This window comes from Polyodon spathula, chromosome 2 (genome assembly GCF_017654505.1).
Source record: "Polyodon spathula isolate WHYD16114869_AA chromosome 2, ASM1765450v1, whole genome shotgun sequence".
Classification (NCBI taxonomy): domain Eukaryota; kingdom Metazoa; phylum Chordata; class Actinopteri; order Acipenseriformes; family Polyodontidae; genus Polyodon; species Polyodon spathula.
Window position 1 is genome coordinate 31,986,285 of NC_054535.1, and position 21,279 is coordinate 32,007,563.

A 21,279-nucleotide genomic window follows, 5' to 3' on the forward strand; every position below is an offset into this window, starting at 1 on the left:
AATACATTAAATTAAAATTAGTAAATTTTACATATACAGGTTATATGCATTAGTTACATACAGGGCTTCTGCTCTGTCACATAGCCCTACAAGTGTAGTACTGAAGCAATCAAACAGTGATGCTACTTTTCAACAAATATAATTTAGCTGAGCATGTTACTACAAACCCCTTTCCATTTTTCCTTAGAGGAAATGTTGATTAATCTTGTGTTTAGTGGTGCATTCCCAGTTCTCAGTGCCAATTACTTCATGTGACAGCTTAGCAATGACTGACTCTCAGAAGCCAAGAAGCTGCAGTTTCTGTGCCAACGCGCACATTTAATAAACAAAATGACACCAAATACAATCAAAAAGGGCACAAGGGCCAAAATAAAGATTTAAACAAAACATTGGCTGGACACTCACTTTCCCTACTTACAAAAATAAAAAATAAAAAAACTGTTCAGGCTGGGCAGAGCCTTCACCGAACTTTTAAAGTCTGTATGCAGCAACAACACAGGTTCACTAGCCAAACTCCTCTCCTCTAATGGAGCTCTACACTCTCCATTTATAGGACGTGGCTGCTCCCAGTTAGCACCAATTGTTCAATTATGAGCAGCCACATTCTCACATGTTTTTTGGAGGGACAGGAATTAACCTCATCTCTGTTGATTTGCAAACTTCATTACAGCCAAAGAGATTGCCTTGTGAACAGATACTTCATCCCAGACCCCATTTGTCTAGTTTTCAATCAAAAAATACATTGTACTTGAAAAACACAGTTAACAGGAGTCTTGGTGTTTTTTTTTTTTTACATGTTAAAGAACATTAAACACACATACCCACTCTGGAAAACTACTTATCTGTATAATTTCAAAACATGTATGACAATGACATTCATTGTTAAAGTTAAAGGTCATGGCAGCTGTATAAGAACATAAGAAGGTTTACAAATGAGATGAGGCCATTCAGCCCATCTTGTTCGTTTGGTTGTTTGGCTGAATCTCATCAAGCAGCTTCCTGAAGGATCCCAGGGTATCAGCTTCAACAACATTACTGGGGAGTTGGTTCCAGACTCCCACAATTCTCTGTGTAAAAAGGTGCCTCCTATTTTCTGTTTTGAATGCCCCTTTGTCTAATCTCTATTTGTGACCCCTGGTCCTTTTTTCAGGTTGAAAAAGTCCCCTGGGTCAACATTGTCAATGCCTTGTAGAATTTTGAATGCTTGAATCCGATCACTGCATAGTCTTCTTTGTTCAAGATTGAATAGATTCAATTGTTTTAGCCTATCTGCATATGACATGCCTTTTAAACCAGGAATAATTCTGGTCACTCTTCTTTGCACTCTTTCTAGAGCAGCAATATCCTTTTTGTAGCGAGGTGACCAGAACTGAACACAATATTCTAGACGAGGTCTTGCTAATGCATTGTGAAGTTTTAACATTACTTCTCTTGATTTAAATTCTACACTTTTCATTATATATCTGGGCATTTTGTTGGACTTTTTTGTAGCTTCCTCACATTGTCTAGATCAATGTTTCCCAACCCTGTTCCTGTGGCACACCGTGTCTGCTGGTTTTCGTTCCGAAGCAGCATTCAATTGCTTAATTGAACTGTATCAACAAACACATAGCTTGAAAATAATGGGAAATGCCCAGTTTATCACTTTATTAGTTCAATGAAGGGTTCAATTAAACAATTGATAGATGAGTTGGAACGGAAACCAGCAGACGTGGCATGCCACCAGGAAGAGGGTTGGGAAACACTGGTCTAGATGAAGACATTTCTGAGTCAACATAAACTCCTAGGTCATTTTCACAGATTCTTTCTTAAATTTCAAAATCTCCCATATGGTATTTATAATGGACATGTGTATTGCCTGCATGCAGTACCTTACACTTTTCTCTATTAAAAGTCATTTGCCATGTGTCTGCCCAGTTCTGAATGCTGTCCAGATCATTTTGAATGACCTTTGCTGCTGCAGTGGTGTTTGTCACTCCTTCTATTTTTGTGTCGTCTGCAAATTTAACAAGTTTATGATTGTTAGTGTGTCTATGATTTTGCCATTTGTATCACTTAGACATTTTACCTCCTCTTTGAATGTTCTCTTGCTGTTATGATATTGGAAAAAAAAAACTTTTTGGAATTGGTTTTAGCCCTCTTAACAGTGCTCTCTCTTGGCCTTTCTAACGTCCTTTTTGATTTGAGTTTGCAGTTCCAAGTACTCTTTCTGTGTACTTTGCTCTTGGTCCTTTTTAAATGCTTTGTAAAGTGCCATATTTTTCCCGAATATTTTTTTAATTGATGTATTAAACCATTTTGTTTTAGAATTTGATTTGTCTACTTTTGAGATATAACTGTTTTGCACCTCTAGCACTACATTTTTGAAAAACAGCCGTCCTTTTTCTGTGGATATTTTACTCTAGTCTACTTATGTTAGTCCCTGTTTCTTTCTTTCATAGTTTGCCTTTTTAAAATTGTAAACCTTAGCTTTTAGTCATTACTTTAGGGGTTTTAAAAAGCACTTCAATGAGACCATGTTGTGATCTGAGTTTGCCTATGGTTCTCTGACCTCTGTTTTAGTTATTCTGTCTTAGTTATTTGAAAAGACTAAATCAAGGCATGCCTCCCCTCTAGTTGGTGCCTTAACAATTGCGTTAGGAAGCAGTCATTTTTCAATTCTACCATTTCAGTTTCGTCTGTCGTGCTCCCTACCAGGTTTTCCCATTTTATATGGGAGAAGTTGAAATCCCCCATTAATACGGCTTCTCCTTTGCTGCACGCATTTCTAATGTTCTTGTATAACAGATTATTTTGCTTGGTGTCTGAATTTGGCAGTCTATAACATGCTCCTATTACTGTGCCCTTTGAATGTTTGTCCATTATTCTAACCCATAGTGATTCTACATTGTTTTTTTTTTGTTTGTTTTTTTCTAGATTTAACACCTGGGCCTGTCTTTCCTATACAGTGTATACCCACTAATATTATATTCGTCTCCATCACTCTTGGATAGCCAAGTTTCTGTAATACTTATCACATCGTAGTTACTTATTAGTGCAGTAGCTTCAAGTTCTAACATTTAGTTTGAGACTTCTAGCATTTAGATAAATACATTTAATGGATATCTTACCTGAGTTATTGTTTTGATGTAGTCTCCTTTCTGGTTTTTTTTGTTGATTTCTCCAAAAAGGTTTATCCACTTTTAAAACATTTGTGTATATATTTATTATATTTAGACTGCCTGTGTGCCATATTTTTAGTGGAACGGCTACCTTGGTTTTAGAACCATGTAGATTATTATTACTTTAGTTTTATGTTAATCAAAAACAAAACTACAAAGCAAGTCATAGCTGAGGATTTCCATTAAAAAAAATTACAACGTCATCTTTTTCTTCAGTCTGCACTGCATCAAAAGCTACGGTACGGTGATGTCTGTAGTATATTTAGGTCTTTCTTGCTAGGCACTGGATTTCAAAAGCACCCCTGATGTTCTACAGTGTTTCATAACAAGACAGGGCTAATGCAGTCTCACAAATAGGTGCATATTGTTCTGTAAAACATTGCCTATTGCACCCTTCCAGACCAAAAATTATAAATATATAAAAATATGTAATTAAAATAAGTCAGAACAGCAGTTAGTGTTGTATCTCGCTCGGTAATCTCGGGACACTTTAAGACAAGCTAGCTTTTTCAACCCCTCTAAACTGCAAATTCATTGATTTAATTCTCAACATGTAAGGTGAGTGTGAACTGTGTGAACTTTCGTTGAATAATTTAATTGTTTTACTTGCTAGTTACCAAAAGCACACACCTGCCAGGGGCAGGTATTACTTCCTGCAAGGATTGTTTCCATTAATCAAACCAGTACAGCTGGCTGATTTGCTTTTTGTCTGATTGGGCTGGACAGTGTGAAGCAGGGAGAAATATTAAATAAACAAACTTAACCACAAAGGTAAACAGAAAAGACTGTGAGTGAACGCAAAGTTCGCTATAGTGACAGTATTGCAGTACTTTGTTTACCATATAAAATATCATGCAATATGATTTGAATCCATGTTCAAATCTATCTCTGGATAGCATTGCCACCACTATTAAACAATTAAACACATTCATTGAAGCCGCTCACACAATTCCCACTTACTGTACTTCCTGATTAAAACTAGTTCATTTGTGGTTTAGAGATTAGTTAAAAAAACATGGAGCCAGGTGACAATCCTAACAACAGCTAATATTTACACTGATTAATTAATATACAGTATGAAGTAAAAATTCTGAATTATAAACTACATTGTAAGCATAGGCAAGCACAGCAGTTTATTGTTCTGTATGACTGACAAATTAACACACAGCATGCAGTGAACATTCCACAAAGTATTTTAATGTTATTTAAATAAGACTTCAAGACACTGTAATGTGTCACTATTTCATTTTGCCACTAAATGTATTATTTGTAATGTTTGTTTAGCTAATTGACACTTCAATCATTCAAAACAGTTTTGAAGAAATTAAAGGCCAATATACGCATGTTTTTTTTTTTCTTTTAGTTTAAATAACACGTCTTAAAATGCATGTGTTCAAGTTACTCAGTGTATTTTTTGTCCACTGACTTTTTAAAATCTATTTTTTTCTTACTTCCGCATCATACATGAACAATACTGATATCATTTCTGCTGACTGTTTTCAGGAAAAAAAAAAAACCCTTACCTCTATATCCTTGTTTTTCTCTTTGTTTCTGCTTGAACTTCTCCCATTGCTAGCCGTTTCCCTTGCTGGAACTACAGAGATCTGTTGAAGAGGCATCTTACTGTGTATGATACCTGATTAGGTACCTGATTCCTTCACTCCTCCAAAACAACCTATCTGCATAATTGTTCATTTCTTTGCTTTGGCCAGCTCCATTCTAACAAAAAAAGAAAGACAAAAAATAATAATCCAAAAGTTTTAAAAAATCAATAAAAACAACACACTGTATTTGCCGTCATTGTGTTTGCATACATGTGCAAAGTGCACAAACTGTCACAGACAAACTTTAGCTTTATGCCAAAGATGACTTAATGTAAGCCACTGACACTAAAGCCCCCTGGTGCAGTGTGGGAGCCAATTCAATTTCTATAGTACCTAATAACTGTCATGGAAATAGAGGATGCCTTGGTCTTGCAGGCCTTTATTATCAGCTGCTTCTGTTGATGACAGATTCCCACATTTGGAATGGCAAATGCCTGTGCCCAGGACGCTTAGTTGTACTGACTGGATAAATAAGCATGAGGCTCAAAAGGGCTTAGTGTCTATTTTAGACTCAAATCCCATCCTTCTTGAGAAGCACAGAAAGCCTGCCATGTCATTCATGCATATAATCTACTTAGATCAAAGGACCTGCTTGAACTGAGGGGCAACACCAAGTAAATAGGGTGTAAAAAGAATTAAGATACATGGATACTGGTGTTACTTTTACAATATCATGTGCAGCACTTTACAGTAGTTATCAGGATTATGAGTGTACGCAAATATATGAATGTTGTAATAAAATATACGTTTAAAAGAAGCACGCATTTTAGTTACATTACTTTTTTTTTCTCATGACTACCAACTGGTAGCATGCTTAAAAGGGAAATTGGAAGGCACAATGTTGATTATCTAAGCAAGAATGCAAGCAGTTGTACTGAGACAACCCCCACTTGAGTTATTATTCAGGTAAGAGACACGAATTCCAACCTTATCACAAAGCAGTTACTGCACTGAACATGTAACTGTGACACTGTTTTAATTGCAAAAAATAAAAAGCTAATTTAATAAGACCTAATCATTTAAATACCATTTTAGGTATAGTACAGTGACATAGCAGTGCTATTTAATATGAACAGATTACTGAATATGTCCCCAAGGGAACTGTGAACATACTGCAAGTTATCTTTTAATACAAACTTACAAAACCTTAAAAATTGGCACCATAGAAACCTGAGTTCCCGAATGCTCGGCCTTATGAAATGATATGGCGCAGTATTGTAACACAATGTTACTTTTAATGTATTTCTATTTTCACTTTACAATATTATTTATCATATCATTAATGTCACTTACAGTAGATTATTATTATTATTATTATTTATTATTATTATTATTATTATTATTATTATTATTATAGTTTTTATTTTCTTTACTCACTATTTAATTATTGTTTAAACACGATACAAAGTGCAAATGTGTTTAATACTTTGTCCACGTGTTTTATTGTGATCCTGCCCCTGCATCAGTGTCTGAATTGAGTGTCTGACAGCTGTCATCTGAGGGCGGGAGCAAGATGGCATCAGAAATTTTTATTTAACTAATTTCCATTTACAGTGTATTTATAGACAAACAGCATTTGTTTGGGAGAGAGACAAAGAAAACCCTTGTGGGGTTTGTTTCTGTCTGTTGTCAGCCTGTCTGGTTTTGTTGTGTTTTGTGTGAGATTTGGTAAGTCTTTTTAATTTCTGTTTTGTCTTTGTTCATCTACTTTAGGTTGCAGGCTTCATATGTATCGTTGATGGTGGAGAGAAAATCTCATACATTACTATACTACTGGACCTTGTTACGTGAGCAAAGATGTTGTCTGTGACATTTAGAATACAAGTTATGAGCAATAAGATCTTGGTTAAAGGAAACAGGTTGGAATAGCAGTGTTTCATGAATGATGATCTGTTTCAATGTGGCCGAATTGTTCTACTTTATATTTAATAGTGTAGTGTTTTCAGGGATCGAAAGAATGGAGGCTGAAGCCAGTATCCTTTTCAAAAGCCTCAAGTCTAATTTATTTTACAATTAAGAAATCAACAAAAGCTAGGGAAGTGGGACTGGGAGTAAAATAAAAGAACTTAATTGAAGTTTCACCCTCACAGACTAATAGGATAGGACCGCAGCCTTGCTTGAATCTTTTTTAGCCTTGAGCCCGCCCGACCTAAACATGGGACCACAGTCCCGCTTTTGTACTCAAATATCCATCCACTCAAGCTCCCCAACCCCCAGGAGCTCACTCGCACACCCCACAACTCAACCATTCACCTTGCACACCCCTTTAAAGCCCTCCCTCCCCCCTCAATCTAACAGAACACCCACCACCCCCCTACAGTATATACAGTCCCCTTCATCCCACAGTCCTGGCTAATTTGCCTTATATTGCGACTATGGTAAAAGAACTGAGGTATTTTAACAGTCAGTTCCAGTTGGACCTTGTGCTGCTGTTATTATTTTATCACAGTCAATAACATTTTATCAGTGTTAAACGATACAGCTTTACATGTCAGTTTGGCAGGCAACAGGTCTATAGTCTTTTTGTTAAAAATCTTGCTGGTTAGCGCTTAAATTTTGTCCATCACTATCTCATACACAAGGGGAAATATGAAATGCATCCCTGACAAAAAAAAAAAGCTTAATGTATGGTCATTCAATATTCAAATATCAAGACTTTGGCACTGTATGTGTCCAGTGCTCCAGGCATTAAATAAATCAGTAATGGTAAGAACAAATAATCCTGCACAAAAAAAACTAACTATTAGGATTTTGTTTTATTTTGATTAGTTTTTGATTTTTTTAAAAAAAAAATTTGCATGTACAGTAGTCCCTTGCTAATACAGATATAAGGCTGTTATACTGACACCAAAAACAAGACGAAAGTAAATGGAAGAACAGATACAAGTAACCTACTAAATTATAAGGGGGCATATAAGAACAAAAGAAAGGTTACAAATGAGAGGCCATTTGGCCCATTTTGCTTGTTTGGTTGTTAGTAGCTTATTAATCCCAGAATCACAGCAAGCAGCTTCTTGAAGGATCCCAGAGTGTCAGCTTCAACAGCATTACTGGGGAGTTGGTTCCAGACTCCGACAATTCTCTATGTAAAAAAATGCCTCCTATTTTGTGTTCTGAATGACCCTTTATCTAATCTCCGTGTGTGAGCACTGGTCCTTGTTTCTTTTTTCACATCGAAAAAGTCCCTTGGGTCGACATTGTCAATACCTTTTAGAATTTTGAATGTTGAATCAGATCGCAGCGTAGTCTTCTTTGTTCAAGATTGAATAGATTCAATGCTTTTAGCCTGTCTACATATGACATGCCTTTTAAACCAGAAATAATTCTGGTCGCTCTTCTTTGCACTCTTTCTAGAGCAGCAATATCCTTTTTTGCAGTGAGGTGATCAGAATTGAACACAAGAGATGAGGTCTTTCTAATGCATTTTAAAATTTTAACATTACTTCCCTTGATTTAAATTCAACACTTTTCACTATATATCTAAGCATTTTGTTGGCCTTTTTTATAGCTTCCCCACATTGTCAAGAACAGTGGTTCTCAAAGTTTTTGGGCCGCGCCCCCCTTCCTCTTGTCTGTGGTACTTGATCGCTACAGAGCTCCCCCCTCAGTTCCAGTCCCGAAGCAATCTGGTGTTCGCCACAGAGTTGGCCAAGGTAAACTCATGGACCAGTACTATTTGCTACTTCAGGAGGGGCTTGGGCTTGGGTCCCACCCCTTGGCTGTCCTCACTTGCTCTCCTAGAATGCGACTGCCAAGTTGTGGACATGGTTACGGTGCTGTCAGCTGCTTTGGGGGGGTTGGATCCTCCGTGCTGCGACCGTCTGTCAGGGTGAGAGGTGCGGTACACCTCTGCCGTCTCTTCCTGGCTGGATGAGCCTTGTCATTCAGTGTCAGCATACCTCGGGTGCTGCACTCCCTCCGACTCTGCTCCTGTTCTCCATCCAGTGAGCCGACCCGATCCAGCTACCACTCTCTGGAGACGCTCTGTTCCTTTGCCGTCATGCACTCGACCCCTGGGCACTTTTCAGCGCCCGTCGGATGTCCACTACTCTTTCTGGTTGCATGCCAGCTCCATTAGGTCTCCCCCTGACTCCTTCTGTTCGTCCCCAACGTTTTCGTTCCATCCCACTTGTGATCACTACTGTAGCTTTCCGGTGTAAACAAATGGGAGGCAGATGACCGCAGCAAGATCTTGTTCAGGTTTTATTGAGAAGGTCAGCACACCACAACACAGAAACACAGCAGCATGCAAGCTGCCCTTTTATACCCCAAAACCCAGCGAAAACATGGAACATTTAGACATAACAAGACACGTTATTGAACAAGCACACTGGGACCACGACTCGATCATGCTCACCCGACCCCACAGGTGCACTTGTTAACATGCACTGGCACTCAGGACATTGACCAAAACACGAAATAGCGACACAAAACCTTACTATGCAAATAGTCCAGATCGTTACAATATGTAGATAAACTGGTAAAGGAAAATCCAACATGCCTGCAGCTTCTCTGTATGTCACTGCTGTTTTGTTTTTGTTTTTTTTTGTTTTGTTTTTGTTTTTGCACGAACCAGCCACCGATCCATCGTAGTAAAAGCAAACTTAACACTGCAAATTACATTTTACCAATTGTGACCAACGCTTACTACATAGTAAGCTGATAAACAACATACATCATTAGATGTCAACATAAAGATTTGTCAAGTTAATATACCGCATAAGGATAGGTTGTGGATGCAACCCTGGTTCCCTGAAAGAGAAAATAACCATTAACGTAAGGGACATTGCCGTCAGGTAGTAGGGATTGGATGAGCTTTATAGCAAACCTGCCGATAGGCCTCTGCGCGAGCTGCCGTGTAAGCCCGCGCCCCTGGGAGCTTACTATACGCAGCGCGCAGAGACTCTCTTCCTCTTTTGCTCTTCAGGCCGTGAAGGCTTCCGGAGCAACCTCGCGGCTTGATGGTTATTTTCTCTTTCAGGGAAACGGGGTTGCATCCGCAACCTATCTTTCCTTTTCAAGTCGAAAATAACCATTAACGTATGGGAACAGTGTACCCAAGCTGTCGCGAGGGAGGATTCTTGGCAGTAGGACGTCATAACGCAATTGCGTAGGCAATACATCTAGGCATATGCGGAGCTGCGCCTCAGCGTCTATGCTCGCAATGACACCTGTCCTAAGGTGGAATAGTCAACACCATATTGGCATCTTGAGGTGCCAAATAGTATAGTACAGATGCCCCAAACAATGGAGCAGAGGAATCCAGCACGTTTAATCTGTAAAACCTCATAAAGGTATGTGGTGTAGCCCAACTGGCTGCCGCGCAAATATCAGACACTGGCAGCCCTCTAAAGAGGGCCCAGGACGTTGCCATACCCCTAGTGGAATGCGCCTTCAACTGCCCTGGCGGTGGAAGGCCTGCAGACTCATAGGCTAATTTAATAGCATCCACTATCTAGTGGGAAAGGCATTGTTTTGACAACGGCTGACCCAACGTCTTAGAACCATGGCATATGAACAGTTGTTCTGTTTGCATCACAGTCTGTACGGTCAGTATAACACCTCAATGCCCGCACAGGGCAGAGCATGTGTAACAGGTGTTCCTCTGGAGAGGAAAAGGGAGGAGGATGGAACACCATCAACTCGACCGGCTGGTTCATATGGAATGGGGATATAACCTTTGGCAGAAAGGCTGGATTTGTACGCATGGAGACCTTAGAACCGTCTCCTGCGAAGCGAATACATGAAGGGTGCACTGACAGTGCATGTAATTCACTGACGCGTTTTGCTGACACTACTGACAGCAAAAATGCGGTTTTCATAGACATGAGCTTCATATCCACTGAGTGGAGAGGCTCAAACGGTGCCTTAGTAAGGGCTTCTAGCACCACGTCAAGGCTCCATGACGGCAAGTTGGTCACTCTTGGAGGTCGCAAGCGTCTTGCGCCTTTAAGGAACTGAGATGCCAAAAAATGGCAACCAGGTGATAATCCGTCAATGCTTACATGGCAGGCTGATATGGCAGCTAAATACACTTTAAGTGTAAAAAGGGAGATTTTCCTTCATCTAACAGATTCTGCAGAAACTGTAATATTACTGCCATAGGACAAGATATTGGGTCATGGCCACCAGCCAGACACCAATCTTGGAACAACTGCCATTTGTATGTGTACTGCGACCTGGTAGAGAGCGCTCTGGCGCTCTGAATGGCCGAGATCACTGCTGTCGAAAGCCCTAAGGCTGACAGGCGCTCCCGCTCAGGGGCCAAGCCCATAGCTGCATGAGCTTGGGGTTCGGGTGCCAAAGCCAACCTTCGGCCTGGGACAATAGGTCTGCTCACAGGGGAAGCTCCCGCAGTTGACCATGCAGTAACTGCACCATGCTCAGGAACCATACTCTCCGAGGCCACCGAGGAGTGATCAGAATGACTGTCGCTCGCTCTACCCTGACCTTCTATAAGAAGGCGGGGAGCATTGGAGTCGGTGGAAATGCATACAGGAGGACTCGCGGCCAATCGTGAGCCAGTGCGTCGACTCCTAGGGGGCTGTCGGGATCCCTCACCGAGAACCATAGGGGCAGTGCGTGGTCTCTTGCAAAGCAAAGAGATCTACTTGTGCTCTTCTGAACCATTCCCAGATGCGCTCTACCACCTGAGGGTGGAGACGCCATTCTCCTGCAAGAGGGCCTCCTCTGGATAGGAGGTAGTTGATATACGCCACAACCGTGGTGTTGTCTAACCGCACCAACACGTGCTTGCCCAGAAGCACTGGCAAGAAGTGCCGAAGGGTGAGGTCCACTGCTCTGAGTTCTAGAGCGTTGATGTGGGCTGACCTCCAGCGTCCTGACCACACTCCGCGGGTCCCTGAGCCGTTCCAGACTGCTCCCCAACCTTGGTTGGAGGCGTCGGTCGTAACCACTTCCCTCCGGAAGATGGGACCCAGGCGAACGTCCTGGCGGATGTTTGCCGGAACTTTCCACCAGCGCAGTGCTTCCCAGCAGGTCCGGGATACCGTCAACCTGCAATGTTTTTCTCTCTGCGGATGTAAGGCGAAGGCATTGAACCAGGCCTGTAGAGGTCTCTGGTGTAATAAGCCCAAGGGAAGGGCTTGTGAGGTGGCAGCCATCAGCCCTAGCATGCGCTGACACAGCTCCATGCTGATTGTTTCTCTCAACCTGAACAGGGAGAGACACCGTTCCAGCAAGGCAACTCTTCTGTCAACAGGGTCGCTTCCATGGACACTGAGTCCAGATGCAACCCCACGAACTCGGTCTGTTGGCTTGGCACGAGGCGGCTCTTCTCTGAATTGACCTTCAGACCCAGCCGCTGAAGATGGTTCGTAACCATCACTGTGTGCTGTGCCAGCTGCTCCTTGGACTGCGCGCAGACGAGCCAGTCGTCCATGTAGTTCAGCAGTCGGACACCTTGAGCCTGCAAAGGAGCTAAAATGGCATCCATACATTTGGAAAAGGTATGAGGAGCTAGAGATAGACTGAATGGGAGAACTCAAAACTCATACACCCTACTCTGGAATGCGAAACGCAGATACTTCCTGTGACCCGGGCAGACAGAAACGTGAAAGTATGCATCTGTCATGTCCACGGTGGTAAACCAGTCGCCCTCCCGAACTGACTGGATATTGTGCCTGTGCGTAAGCATCCTGAACGATAACCGCCGTAAGTATCTGTTCAGTGCTCGCAGATCTAGAATAGGGTGGAACCCGCCGTCCTTTTTGGGCACTAGGAAGTACTTTGAATAGAATCCCTGGTCGATCAGAGCAGGGTCTACTTGTTGAACGGCACGCTTCCTGAGCAGTGCCTGTATCTCCGCATTCAGAGCTGAGGATTGAACCGAGTCCTTCACTGCAGTTACAACCAACCCCCTGAAGGGGGGAGGCTTTAACTGGAACTGAAGGGTGTACCCGGTGGAGATGGTCTTGTGCACCCAGATGTCGTTGGCGCACTGTTGCCAGAACTGGATCTGTGGAACGGTGTAGGGGTGAGCTAATAGCTGCCTGGATGTCTCAGGGCTGCTTTGGTTGAGCTCGCTCATGAGGGGCCTGGCTAGCGCCACGAGGACGCGACTTGCCACCACCTCTAGGGCGCCATTCCACGCGGCGCGGTCTTGGAAAACCAGACTGGCTGCGTGCTGATGGACCTGCAGGGGAAGTCCTGCTACCCCGAGGTTGCGCCTGCTGCTGTGGCAGTGTTTTTCGCCAAGGCTGTTCCTGAGGCTGCTTCGGCTGGAACTGTTTACTTGGCCACATTTTGGTCATTTGCTGTGATGCCTCCCGTGCCTTGGTGGAGCGTTGCAGCATCTCTTCCACTGCCGGGCCGTACGTGTGTCCGGGAGTGATTGGGGTGTCCAGCAAGGGGGCCTTAACAGGCTCCTGCACTCTCGCCTGCGAGAGCCAGTGCTGTCTCCTGGCCACCACCAAGGAAGCAATGCTCCTGCCTTGCGCCCTCGCGTTTAACTGGGCCAGCCTTACCACAGCTGGCTGACAGTACCCAGCTTGCCTCTGAGGGCCGCAAAGGGGCACTCAGGTAAATCTCTTATCAGATGCCACCTGGTACAACGTCAGTAGACTGGCTATATTAGACAGCCTGACTGCCTCCGTGGCCGCAGAGTACCCTTTTTTAAGGTGTACTTCTGTGGTCCTGCACTGCTTGTTAGGACACGCTGGGTCTTTGGTAAGCCCAGACAGTGTCGGCATCTTCACCAACGTGGCGAACTCAGCGTCCACAGGTGGAAAGGACGCTAGGCCAGCCTCACTAGCCCCCTGCATAGTAAAGGCCGAAGCCTTGCGAGACGTCGCAGGAGCAGAGGCCGGAGCCCCCCAGGTAGACTGCACTTCCTTGATGAAGTCCGGGAATGCTGGGAGCATCCTGGACTGATGGGACTGGACTGAAGGCAATTCGAACAGAGATCGCCGGGGAAACTCTGTCTGGGGCCAATCGATGCCCAAGTGGCGGGTTGCTCTGTCAACCACGGACCACATAGGGTCATCAGTGTCCAACAGCTCAGACTCAACATACTGTTCTGAGTGTTGGGAGGCTACCTCAGCCTCTACACTGTCCCCTTCCAGGATGTCAGAAGCATCTCTGGAGACAGTGTCAATATCCCAGTCCTTCTGCGACTGCATTGGGAGGGAACTAGCCAATGGAGGTTCAGGAGGGGCCATTGGTTGGTTGGAGACAGGCCCGACGGGCTACTCTGGGGCTCGAGGTCCTGCTGTAGCCAGGGACCTAAGCAGGGACTGTTGTCCCATCATGACCTCCATAAATTGGGACATTTTGGAGGTTAGCTCTGCCAACTCGGATCTATCCTTGTGTCGCCCAGGGGAACGAGAACTGAGGCGATCTAGAGCGCGATCTAGACTCCCGACGAGGGCGTGCCCTAGAAGGAGAGGGGCTGCTAGCCCGAGCGCGTCTGGTGGGGGACCTCTGACCAGCTGTAGTCTGGGAGGCTGGGCTCATAGAGAGCTGCAGTCACTCTGGCGGCTTCGCCGTAGATGATGGCGGGGCTGAGATGGTGTGGGAAGAGCCCGATGAAGGGGAGTGCCCACCCACTGACTTCTTGGCCCTTTGCCTAAGGGCACGAGTCTGGAAACCAGCTCAAGACTGGCAAAAAGCCCTATCCGCTAGCGCAGATGCAGTGTGCTCCGGCCCGAGGCATGCCACGCACTCATCATGTGGATCACTGGCAGGCAGCTTTGCCTGACAGGACATACAGCGGTGAAAGCCTGACATTTTGGGCGTACACGGCACAGTAAACATCGACGAGCTCCAATCGAAAGCGTCAAGCAACAAGCGTCGATAAGCCGAGTGTCAAGCGCGTAGCGTCGGTGCGCTGAGCGTCGGGGCGTCGAGGCGCTGAGCGTCGAGTACGTGGCGTTGAAGCTCCAAGCATCAAGGCGCCGAGCGTATAGCGTCGAGGTGCCGAGCGTCGAGCATGTGGCGTCGAAGTGCCGAGCACCGAGCATCGGAACACCGATCATCGAGGTGCGTGCGTCGAGCGTCGACGTCAAGCACTGAGCCTCAAGCGCAAAGCGCTTCACCAAGCGCAGAAGCGCTACACCAAGCGTCGAAGCTCTGACACCCCGCAGAGCGATTACCGAGCGTGGAGACGCTAGCACAAGACGCCTAAGTGTCAGCTGACCTGCAGAGCGGAGACGCTAGTGCTGGTACGGTGTCTATATGGTGTTTATATACTTACCTTGGTGCTGGGGAAAATGTGCTTGGTGGTCGTCTTCTTTTTCTGGTGAAAGGGATTTTTTGTTTTGTTTTGTTTTTTTTTTTTTGTTTTTGTTATTCTGGAATGCTGCAGCAAGTGCTTGGTGTACTGTAGATGGGCTGTAGGGAAAACCGTACAGCTACCACACAGTGGGGAACACACAGCAGTGGAAGATAATAGCAGCCTGCAAAGCAGACTCCACACACACACACACACAAGCACACACACACAAACACACACACACACACACACACACACACACACACACACACACACACGCGGTCTGGTCACGCAAGACCGAGGCTGCACTATGCACGTGGCCTAGGCCAACAAAGCGCATCCTAAACAATGTATATATATATATGAAAAATAATATATACAACCCAAAAACACACAGTAATAATAATATATAATTATAATAATTATAATTATAATAACAGAAGAAGACGGAGACCACGAGGTTACACAAAAACGCGATGCCGAAGCAAAGCGTGAAGGATATAATATATATATATATATATATATATATATATATATATATATATATATATATATATATATATATATATAAAAATATATAACACAATTATACAATCCAGTAACCAATAATAAACATAACTGAAATAAACTCGGAGAAGGGCCAAAACCAGCTTCTCAAGCCTAAGCTTTTTGAGCACAGACAGTCACGGGCTCTAGTACCTACCACTACCAATGCTGAAGACAAAAGAGGAAGAGAGTCTCTGCGCGCTGCGTATAGTAAGCTCCCAGGGGGGTGGGCTTACACGGCAGCTCGCACGAGGCCTATCGGCAGCTTTGCTATAAAGCTCAGCCAATCCCTACTACCTGACGGCAATGTCCCATACGTTAATGGTTATTTTCGAATTGAAAGGGAACAGGAAATTTTGGCTAGTATTAAATTCAGTGGATTTATACGTTGGGGGATTTTTTAACAGCACGTTCATAAAAAAGTCACAGTTTTGCATTTATACTTTTAATTCTAAAACCATTTAAATACATGTTTACTTAATTAAATATACTGCTAAAACATATTCTCATTTACATTAACTTACAATTACATCTACAATGTAACTTGGAGAACAAAAAAGAAGGCCTTTTAAACAATTACAGTATTTATTTTTCTTATATTGCCCTTGAGTTTAAGAACCAGCAAACTTTTATTATAAGAATTTGCTGTCTCTCAGTTTTAAAACTATTCTTCACAACATAACACAGTAGAATGATCACAGTAATCAATTGTTTGACAGCATGTGAAATCTTTAACAATAAAGCAGAAACAAAAATGCTTTTATTGCTTTGAAATCATTTCAAACTGGTTAATTGTCTAGCAAGCACTGGCAAAATCAGCTCAGTTTTATATGGTGCAAAACGTTTTAACGTTTTGTTTCTGAACTTTGCAATGCCTGCACGATGCCTGCATTAATAGTTGTATCTACAACGTATCGACAGTAACAATCAAGAATTTTCTTACAGACTTTCAACAAGTCTGACACAAACAATTTTGGCTGTTACTTAATTAAACCCTTGTGAAAAAAAAATAAAATAAAAATAGCACACAAATGCTTAACATAAAAAAGATCAGTCCTATTACAGTACCAAGCGCAGTTTACACTGCGCCTGGGTTTCTGATCGCATCATCAATTCCACATTTTTAAAATCCATTAATGAAAATGTCCGGTCTGCTTTTAATGTTTTTAAGCAAACTGGCTTCATCTCTGATATTATCATATCCACTTTGATATCTGACACATTATTTCCCTCGTCCAGCACTTCTTTATAATGTTGTGTATACCAGTCTTCCAGAGGGCGGGATCGCTATGAGTTCTGTTAGCAACTCTCTGATTGGTGAAAGTATTATTGGCGATCCAACCAAAATAGCTAATAAAGCCCAAATAAAGTATCTGCACATTATATGGTATAGCCCAGGCTAAGCTGTGTGTTGTAATTAAAATATTAAAAACAATTAAAAATTACAATAATTAAATACATGTTTTTTGATTAAAAAAAAAAAAAAAAAAACACTGAACCGTCTAACCCCCATTCCCAGGATACAATTTTGAGAACCGCTGGTCTAGATGATGACATTTCAAAATAAACTCCTGGATATTTTTCACAGATTCCTTTTTCAATTTCAGCATCTCTCATTTGGTATTTATAATGGACATTTGTATTGCCTGCGTGCAGTACCTTACACTTGTTTATATTAAATATAATTTGCCATGTGTCTGCCAAGTTCTGAATGCTGTCTAGATCATTTTGAATGACCTTTGCTGCTGCAAAAGTGTTTGCCACTCCCCCTATTTTTGTGTCATAGGCAAATTTAGCAAGTTTATTTACTATACCAGAATCTACGTCATTAATGTAGATTAGGAAGAGCAGAGGACATAATATTGATCCCTGTGGTACTCCACTGGTTACCTCGCTCCAGTTTAAGTTTTTTCCTCTAATCAGTACTTTCTGTTTTCTACATGTTAACCACTGCCTAATGTGCATGCATTTCCTTGAATCCTTACTGTGTTCAGTTTGAGAATTAATCTTTTATGTAGGATCAAAATAAACCATGTAATATGTTTTGCATTTATCCATTGTCAATATTGCATCCTCCAAAAAATCAAGCAGGTTAGTTAGATATGATCTCCCTTTCTTATAAACTCATACCCTACAGAATTTAAAATAACTGCAATCAATCGGCTTGAAAAGTTGAGAAGCTTTCAGAAATACTGATGGACTCAAAGTGGTTTAAAATGCTATGAAGTCTTTAATTGCTTTTGCAAAGAAAGTCTGAGTCAGTAGCAGGTAGCCTATGTGTTTCATTTGCAGCCACTTGTACACTGTACAATGTTCCATGTAAATTAAAAAAATGAAGTATTTCTGTGTCCAGTACGTGCAATATATGTAACGTACTGTATAGTATCATAATGTGCCAATGCGGCACCATGATCTATCTCATGTTAATTGTGTAGTAATTAGGCTATAATGTAATTATGTAATGTGTACAAAGAACACATTAATGTTATTTCAGCGCAATGATTTATACATTTAAAATAAATTGTGCACTATAAATTGTGCAGGTCATAACATGAAAACAGAATGTGCAATATGGAACTTGTATGCCTCATTTCCATTGGGACCGTAACAACCGTCTGTAAAACTCATTCCACTATCGAATTGCGGTGATGGTTTGTTCTGTCTGTAGTCTATAATTCAATAATTTACCAGAGGAAGGTCAAACATTTGTGTATGAGATTTTAGTATAAATCTCTGTTTTTTTTTTTTTATCTTTTCTTCTAATAGTTCTCTGAAAGTACATTCAATTGGCTTTCTTATTGCTACAAAGATGGAATGCAACTTCAATGTTTTCTTCTGAACTATCAGCTTTTGTTAAATGTTACTTCAACACCAGTACTAATTTAATTGTGCAATAACTAAAAAGAAAACAATGTATTTACTGTATAAAACACTAAGCAATCAATGTTGATGTAAACCGTGCAGCCTGTTCAGTTGAACTTGAAATAAAGTACAACCTTTGTAGAAAATGGCAGCCAAAAGTAAAATGTTGAAAAAAAAACATATTTTACATCATCAACCTTCATCATACTGATTACATCGTGACAGTTTTCCTTTGATATGCATATCACCTAGTAACTGGCAATACCTCTTATTCATGAATGACAGATTAATATTCTAGACACACTCCAGTAAAGTGACAGATTTACCACCTCCTGTTCTGAACTTGCTTGAATGCTATTCTCAATATGTTAACACTGTTCAGCCACTGAGCTTCAAAAGAACCTCTTCTGGCCCCTCTATCTTACTTCACCCTGGAGCAAAGAATGTAGAATCCAGCATGGCCCTTTTTCTGGGCTGAGACTGTGAGAAGAAAATCAATATTCACTTCTAGTCTGACTCCCTTTGATTTTCTCCAAGATTGGGAGACAGAGAATAGACTAAAAATGTATGAAGATCATCAGTTCTTTTTGATTAATAATAAAGTTCTCAGCTCTGCGTCCCTGAACAAGCCCCTGAAGAAGTCCAGCTCAGAACCAGATTTCTTAAAGTTTCAGGCTGATGTTAGAAAACAGCAATTGCAGAAGAAACCCTGAGTTCTGCTGTTTTAGGCACATCCAAGGCTTTCCTCAGGTTGAGCAGTGAGAGAAATGAAACGATGCAGGATCATCTGAGTTCAGATCCAGTGACACTGATGGAGCACCTGTATCTGCCTGGAAAGGCGAACTTCAAATAGGCTTTGCAGTAAAAAAGCCATGGCTATAGAAAACCATTCCATTAATATTCGAGGACACAGATCTCTGGCAGAAGGGGAGTCTTGTATTGTTGGAACAGCCAAGAATCTTGAAGGAGCTGCAGGAGGGCTGGATGTCGAGTCTGATGGAAAGGGTCAGATTTGTCTTCGAGAGATTTGGAGATGGGCACCCATGCAACAGGACCAATTGCTAGAGCAAGTGTATTCCTTCCAGAACGAGAGGTACTGCGGTACATGCAGAAGAGGCTACCCTCTTCTTAAAAACTTAAATTACCTACCAACACTCCTTTTTATATTGATATTCTGAAAAAAACACTTCTTATATAAAATGTGTTTATGAATAATATTTAAAATATTTATATTAGTTTGTATTGTTATTTATTTCTTAGCAGACACCCTTATCCAGGGAGACGTGCCGTTGTTACAAAGTATTAGATTAGAAAGCCCACATTACAATGTATCATATTACTGATAATAGCAGTTATAGAATACAATAAAATCAGTAGTAAGAGCAAATTAAAATGAGGAAAATAAAAAATACCATAAATATTATAAAAGTGTGTTGTCATGATGAAAATAGAGAAGTAGATGGTGTATACGGTAGGTTTGATGTTTACATTGGAAGAAGTTTTTTTATAAGAAGGAGTTGACAGCTTGACATTGGTTTCTCCCCAGCCCAAGGCAATGGGAACCAGGCACCCTACTGTCATGATCTCCTTGAGTTATCTCTACCGCAATGAAAAAAGACTGATGGAATGAAATACTGTATAGTATAAATACTTGACTGTATGAATATATCCACTGAGATGCTAGAAAGGCCTTGGATCCATTTTTCAATCATGAATTTTAGTAACAGCCTGTAAGTTTTTCTTTTTTTGGCTCTGGGAATAGGGTACCAACTACAATGCAGAAATAATCATTGAAAGCATCACAAACCCACAGAGATGTGTGCTCTGGGAATTGTTTATAATTATTCCAGACTTTTTTTTTTTTTTTTTTGTCTGTAGGGTGTAAATGAGTACAGAGAGACATAATTGTATAATTCTCTATTCTAAAAAATGAGAACAGGCCTGGCTAAACAGGTTTATAAGTGTTAATTAAGGTGGCATACAGGTTAGCATTCTTATATTAACGACACAGTTCTACTCTACTAGCTACATTAAGCTTTGACTAATTGTATCATTAAGATTTAGCAAATACTCTTTCTTTCAAATACTTTCATCCAACAACCCAAGGGAGAACATAAGAACAGCGATGCTTACAGTTTTAATTTCCTGCACCTGTAGCACCCACAGGATTTAAATAAAAGTACTTACCTGTTTAATCCAGTGTAATATCTGGAAAATGCATTTGGTTTTTTGTGTAAACAGAAGTCCTGTAGTCTAGGAGGCAGCCTGTTGGTGGCGCCATTCGAGAGAGACAGATGTAGGTCTAGGTTGTTACTCACTCTTCAGAGCATCACAGACCACAGAAGTGAAAGCTGCAATACTGACTCTGTCTTTTTTAACTTATCTTCAGTTTAGTATATGAGAGGTTTATTATATTTTTATAAAGCAATAACTTTATGTTAAGACTATTTTTAAAAATATAAAACATCTTTTTATTATCTAATTATACCTTACGAAGCGTATAAAAATATATATTAAATACTGTGTAACCATGAATACATCTCTGTCAAAACTACAGGACCACATTTTTAATGCACAACGTGGATAAAAATAACTCAAATAATATTGCATTAACTGTTACTAAAACTAAATGTTTGCCTCTGAAATATGTACTAATGCAACACACCTTTATCTTTCTGTAACTATGTATTTTATTTTGAATTGTAAAATTAAAAAAAAAAAGAGAAAGTCACTGACCACTGGGGCGAAAACAGCAACCCTGACTCTGTCTTTCTTAACTTTTATTCAGAAAAATTAATCTGCCACGAGACTCGACAGTCTAACCGAGGACCTGTAACACAGACATCTCCAAATGGCTTCCGGGGCCACATCGGGC

At 41.4% G+C, this 21,279-nt stretch overlaps 1 protein-coding gene across 2 annotated transcripts in view; it reads right to left on the minus strand.

Moving 5' to 3' along the window:
- The window catches only part of LOC121295323 (E3 ubiquitin-protein ligase MARCHF1-like), a 128,457-nt gene that overhangs the window by 56,415 nt on the left and 50,763 nt on the right, over window positions 1-21,279 (minus strand). For both annotated transcript variants that reach the window (XM_041219818.1, XM_041219811.1), the window contains exon 2: window positions 4,685-4,880. In XM_041219818.1, the coding sequence (XP_041075752.1) occupies window positions 4,685-4,780 (96 nt within the window). In that variant the 5' untranslated portion in view covers window positions 4,781-4,880. The remainder of the gene's footprint in view (window positions 1-4,684; window positions 4,881-21,279) is intronic.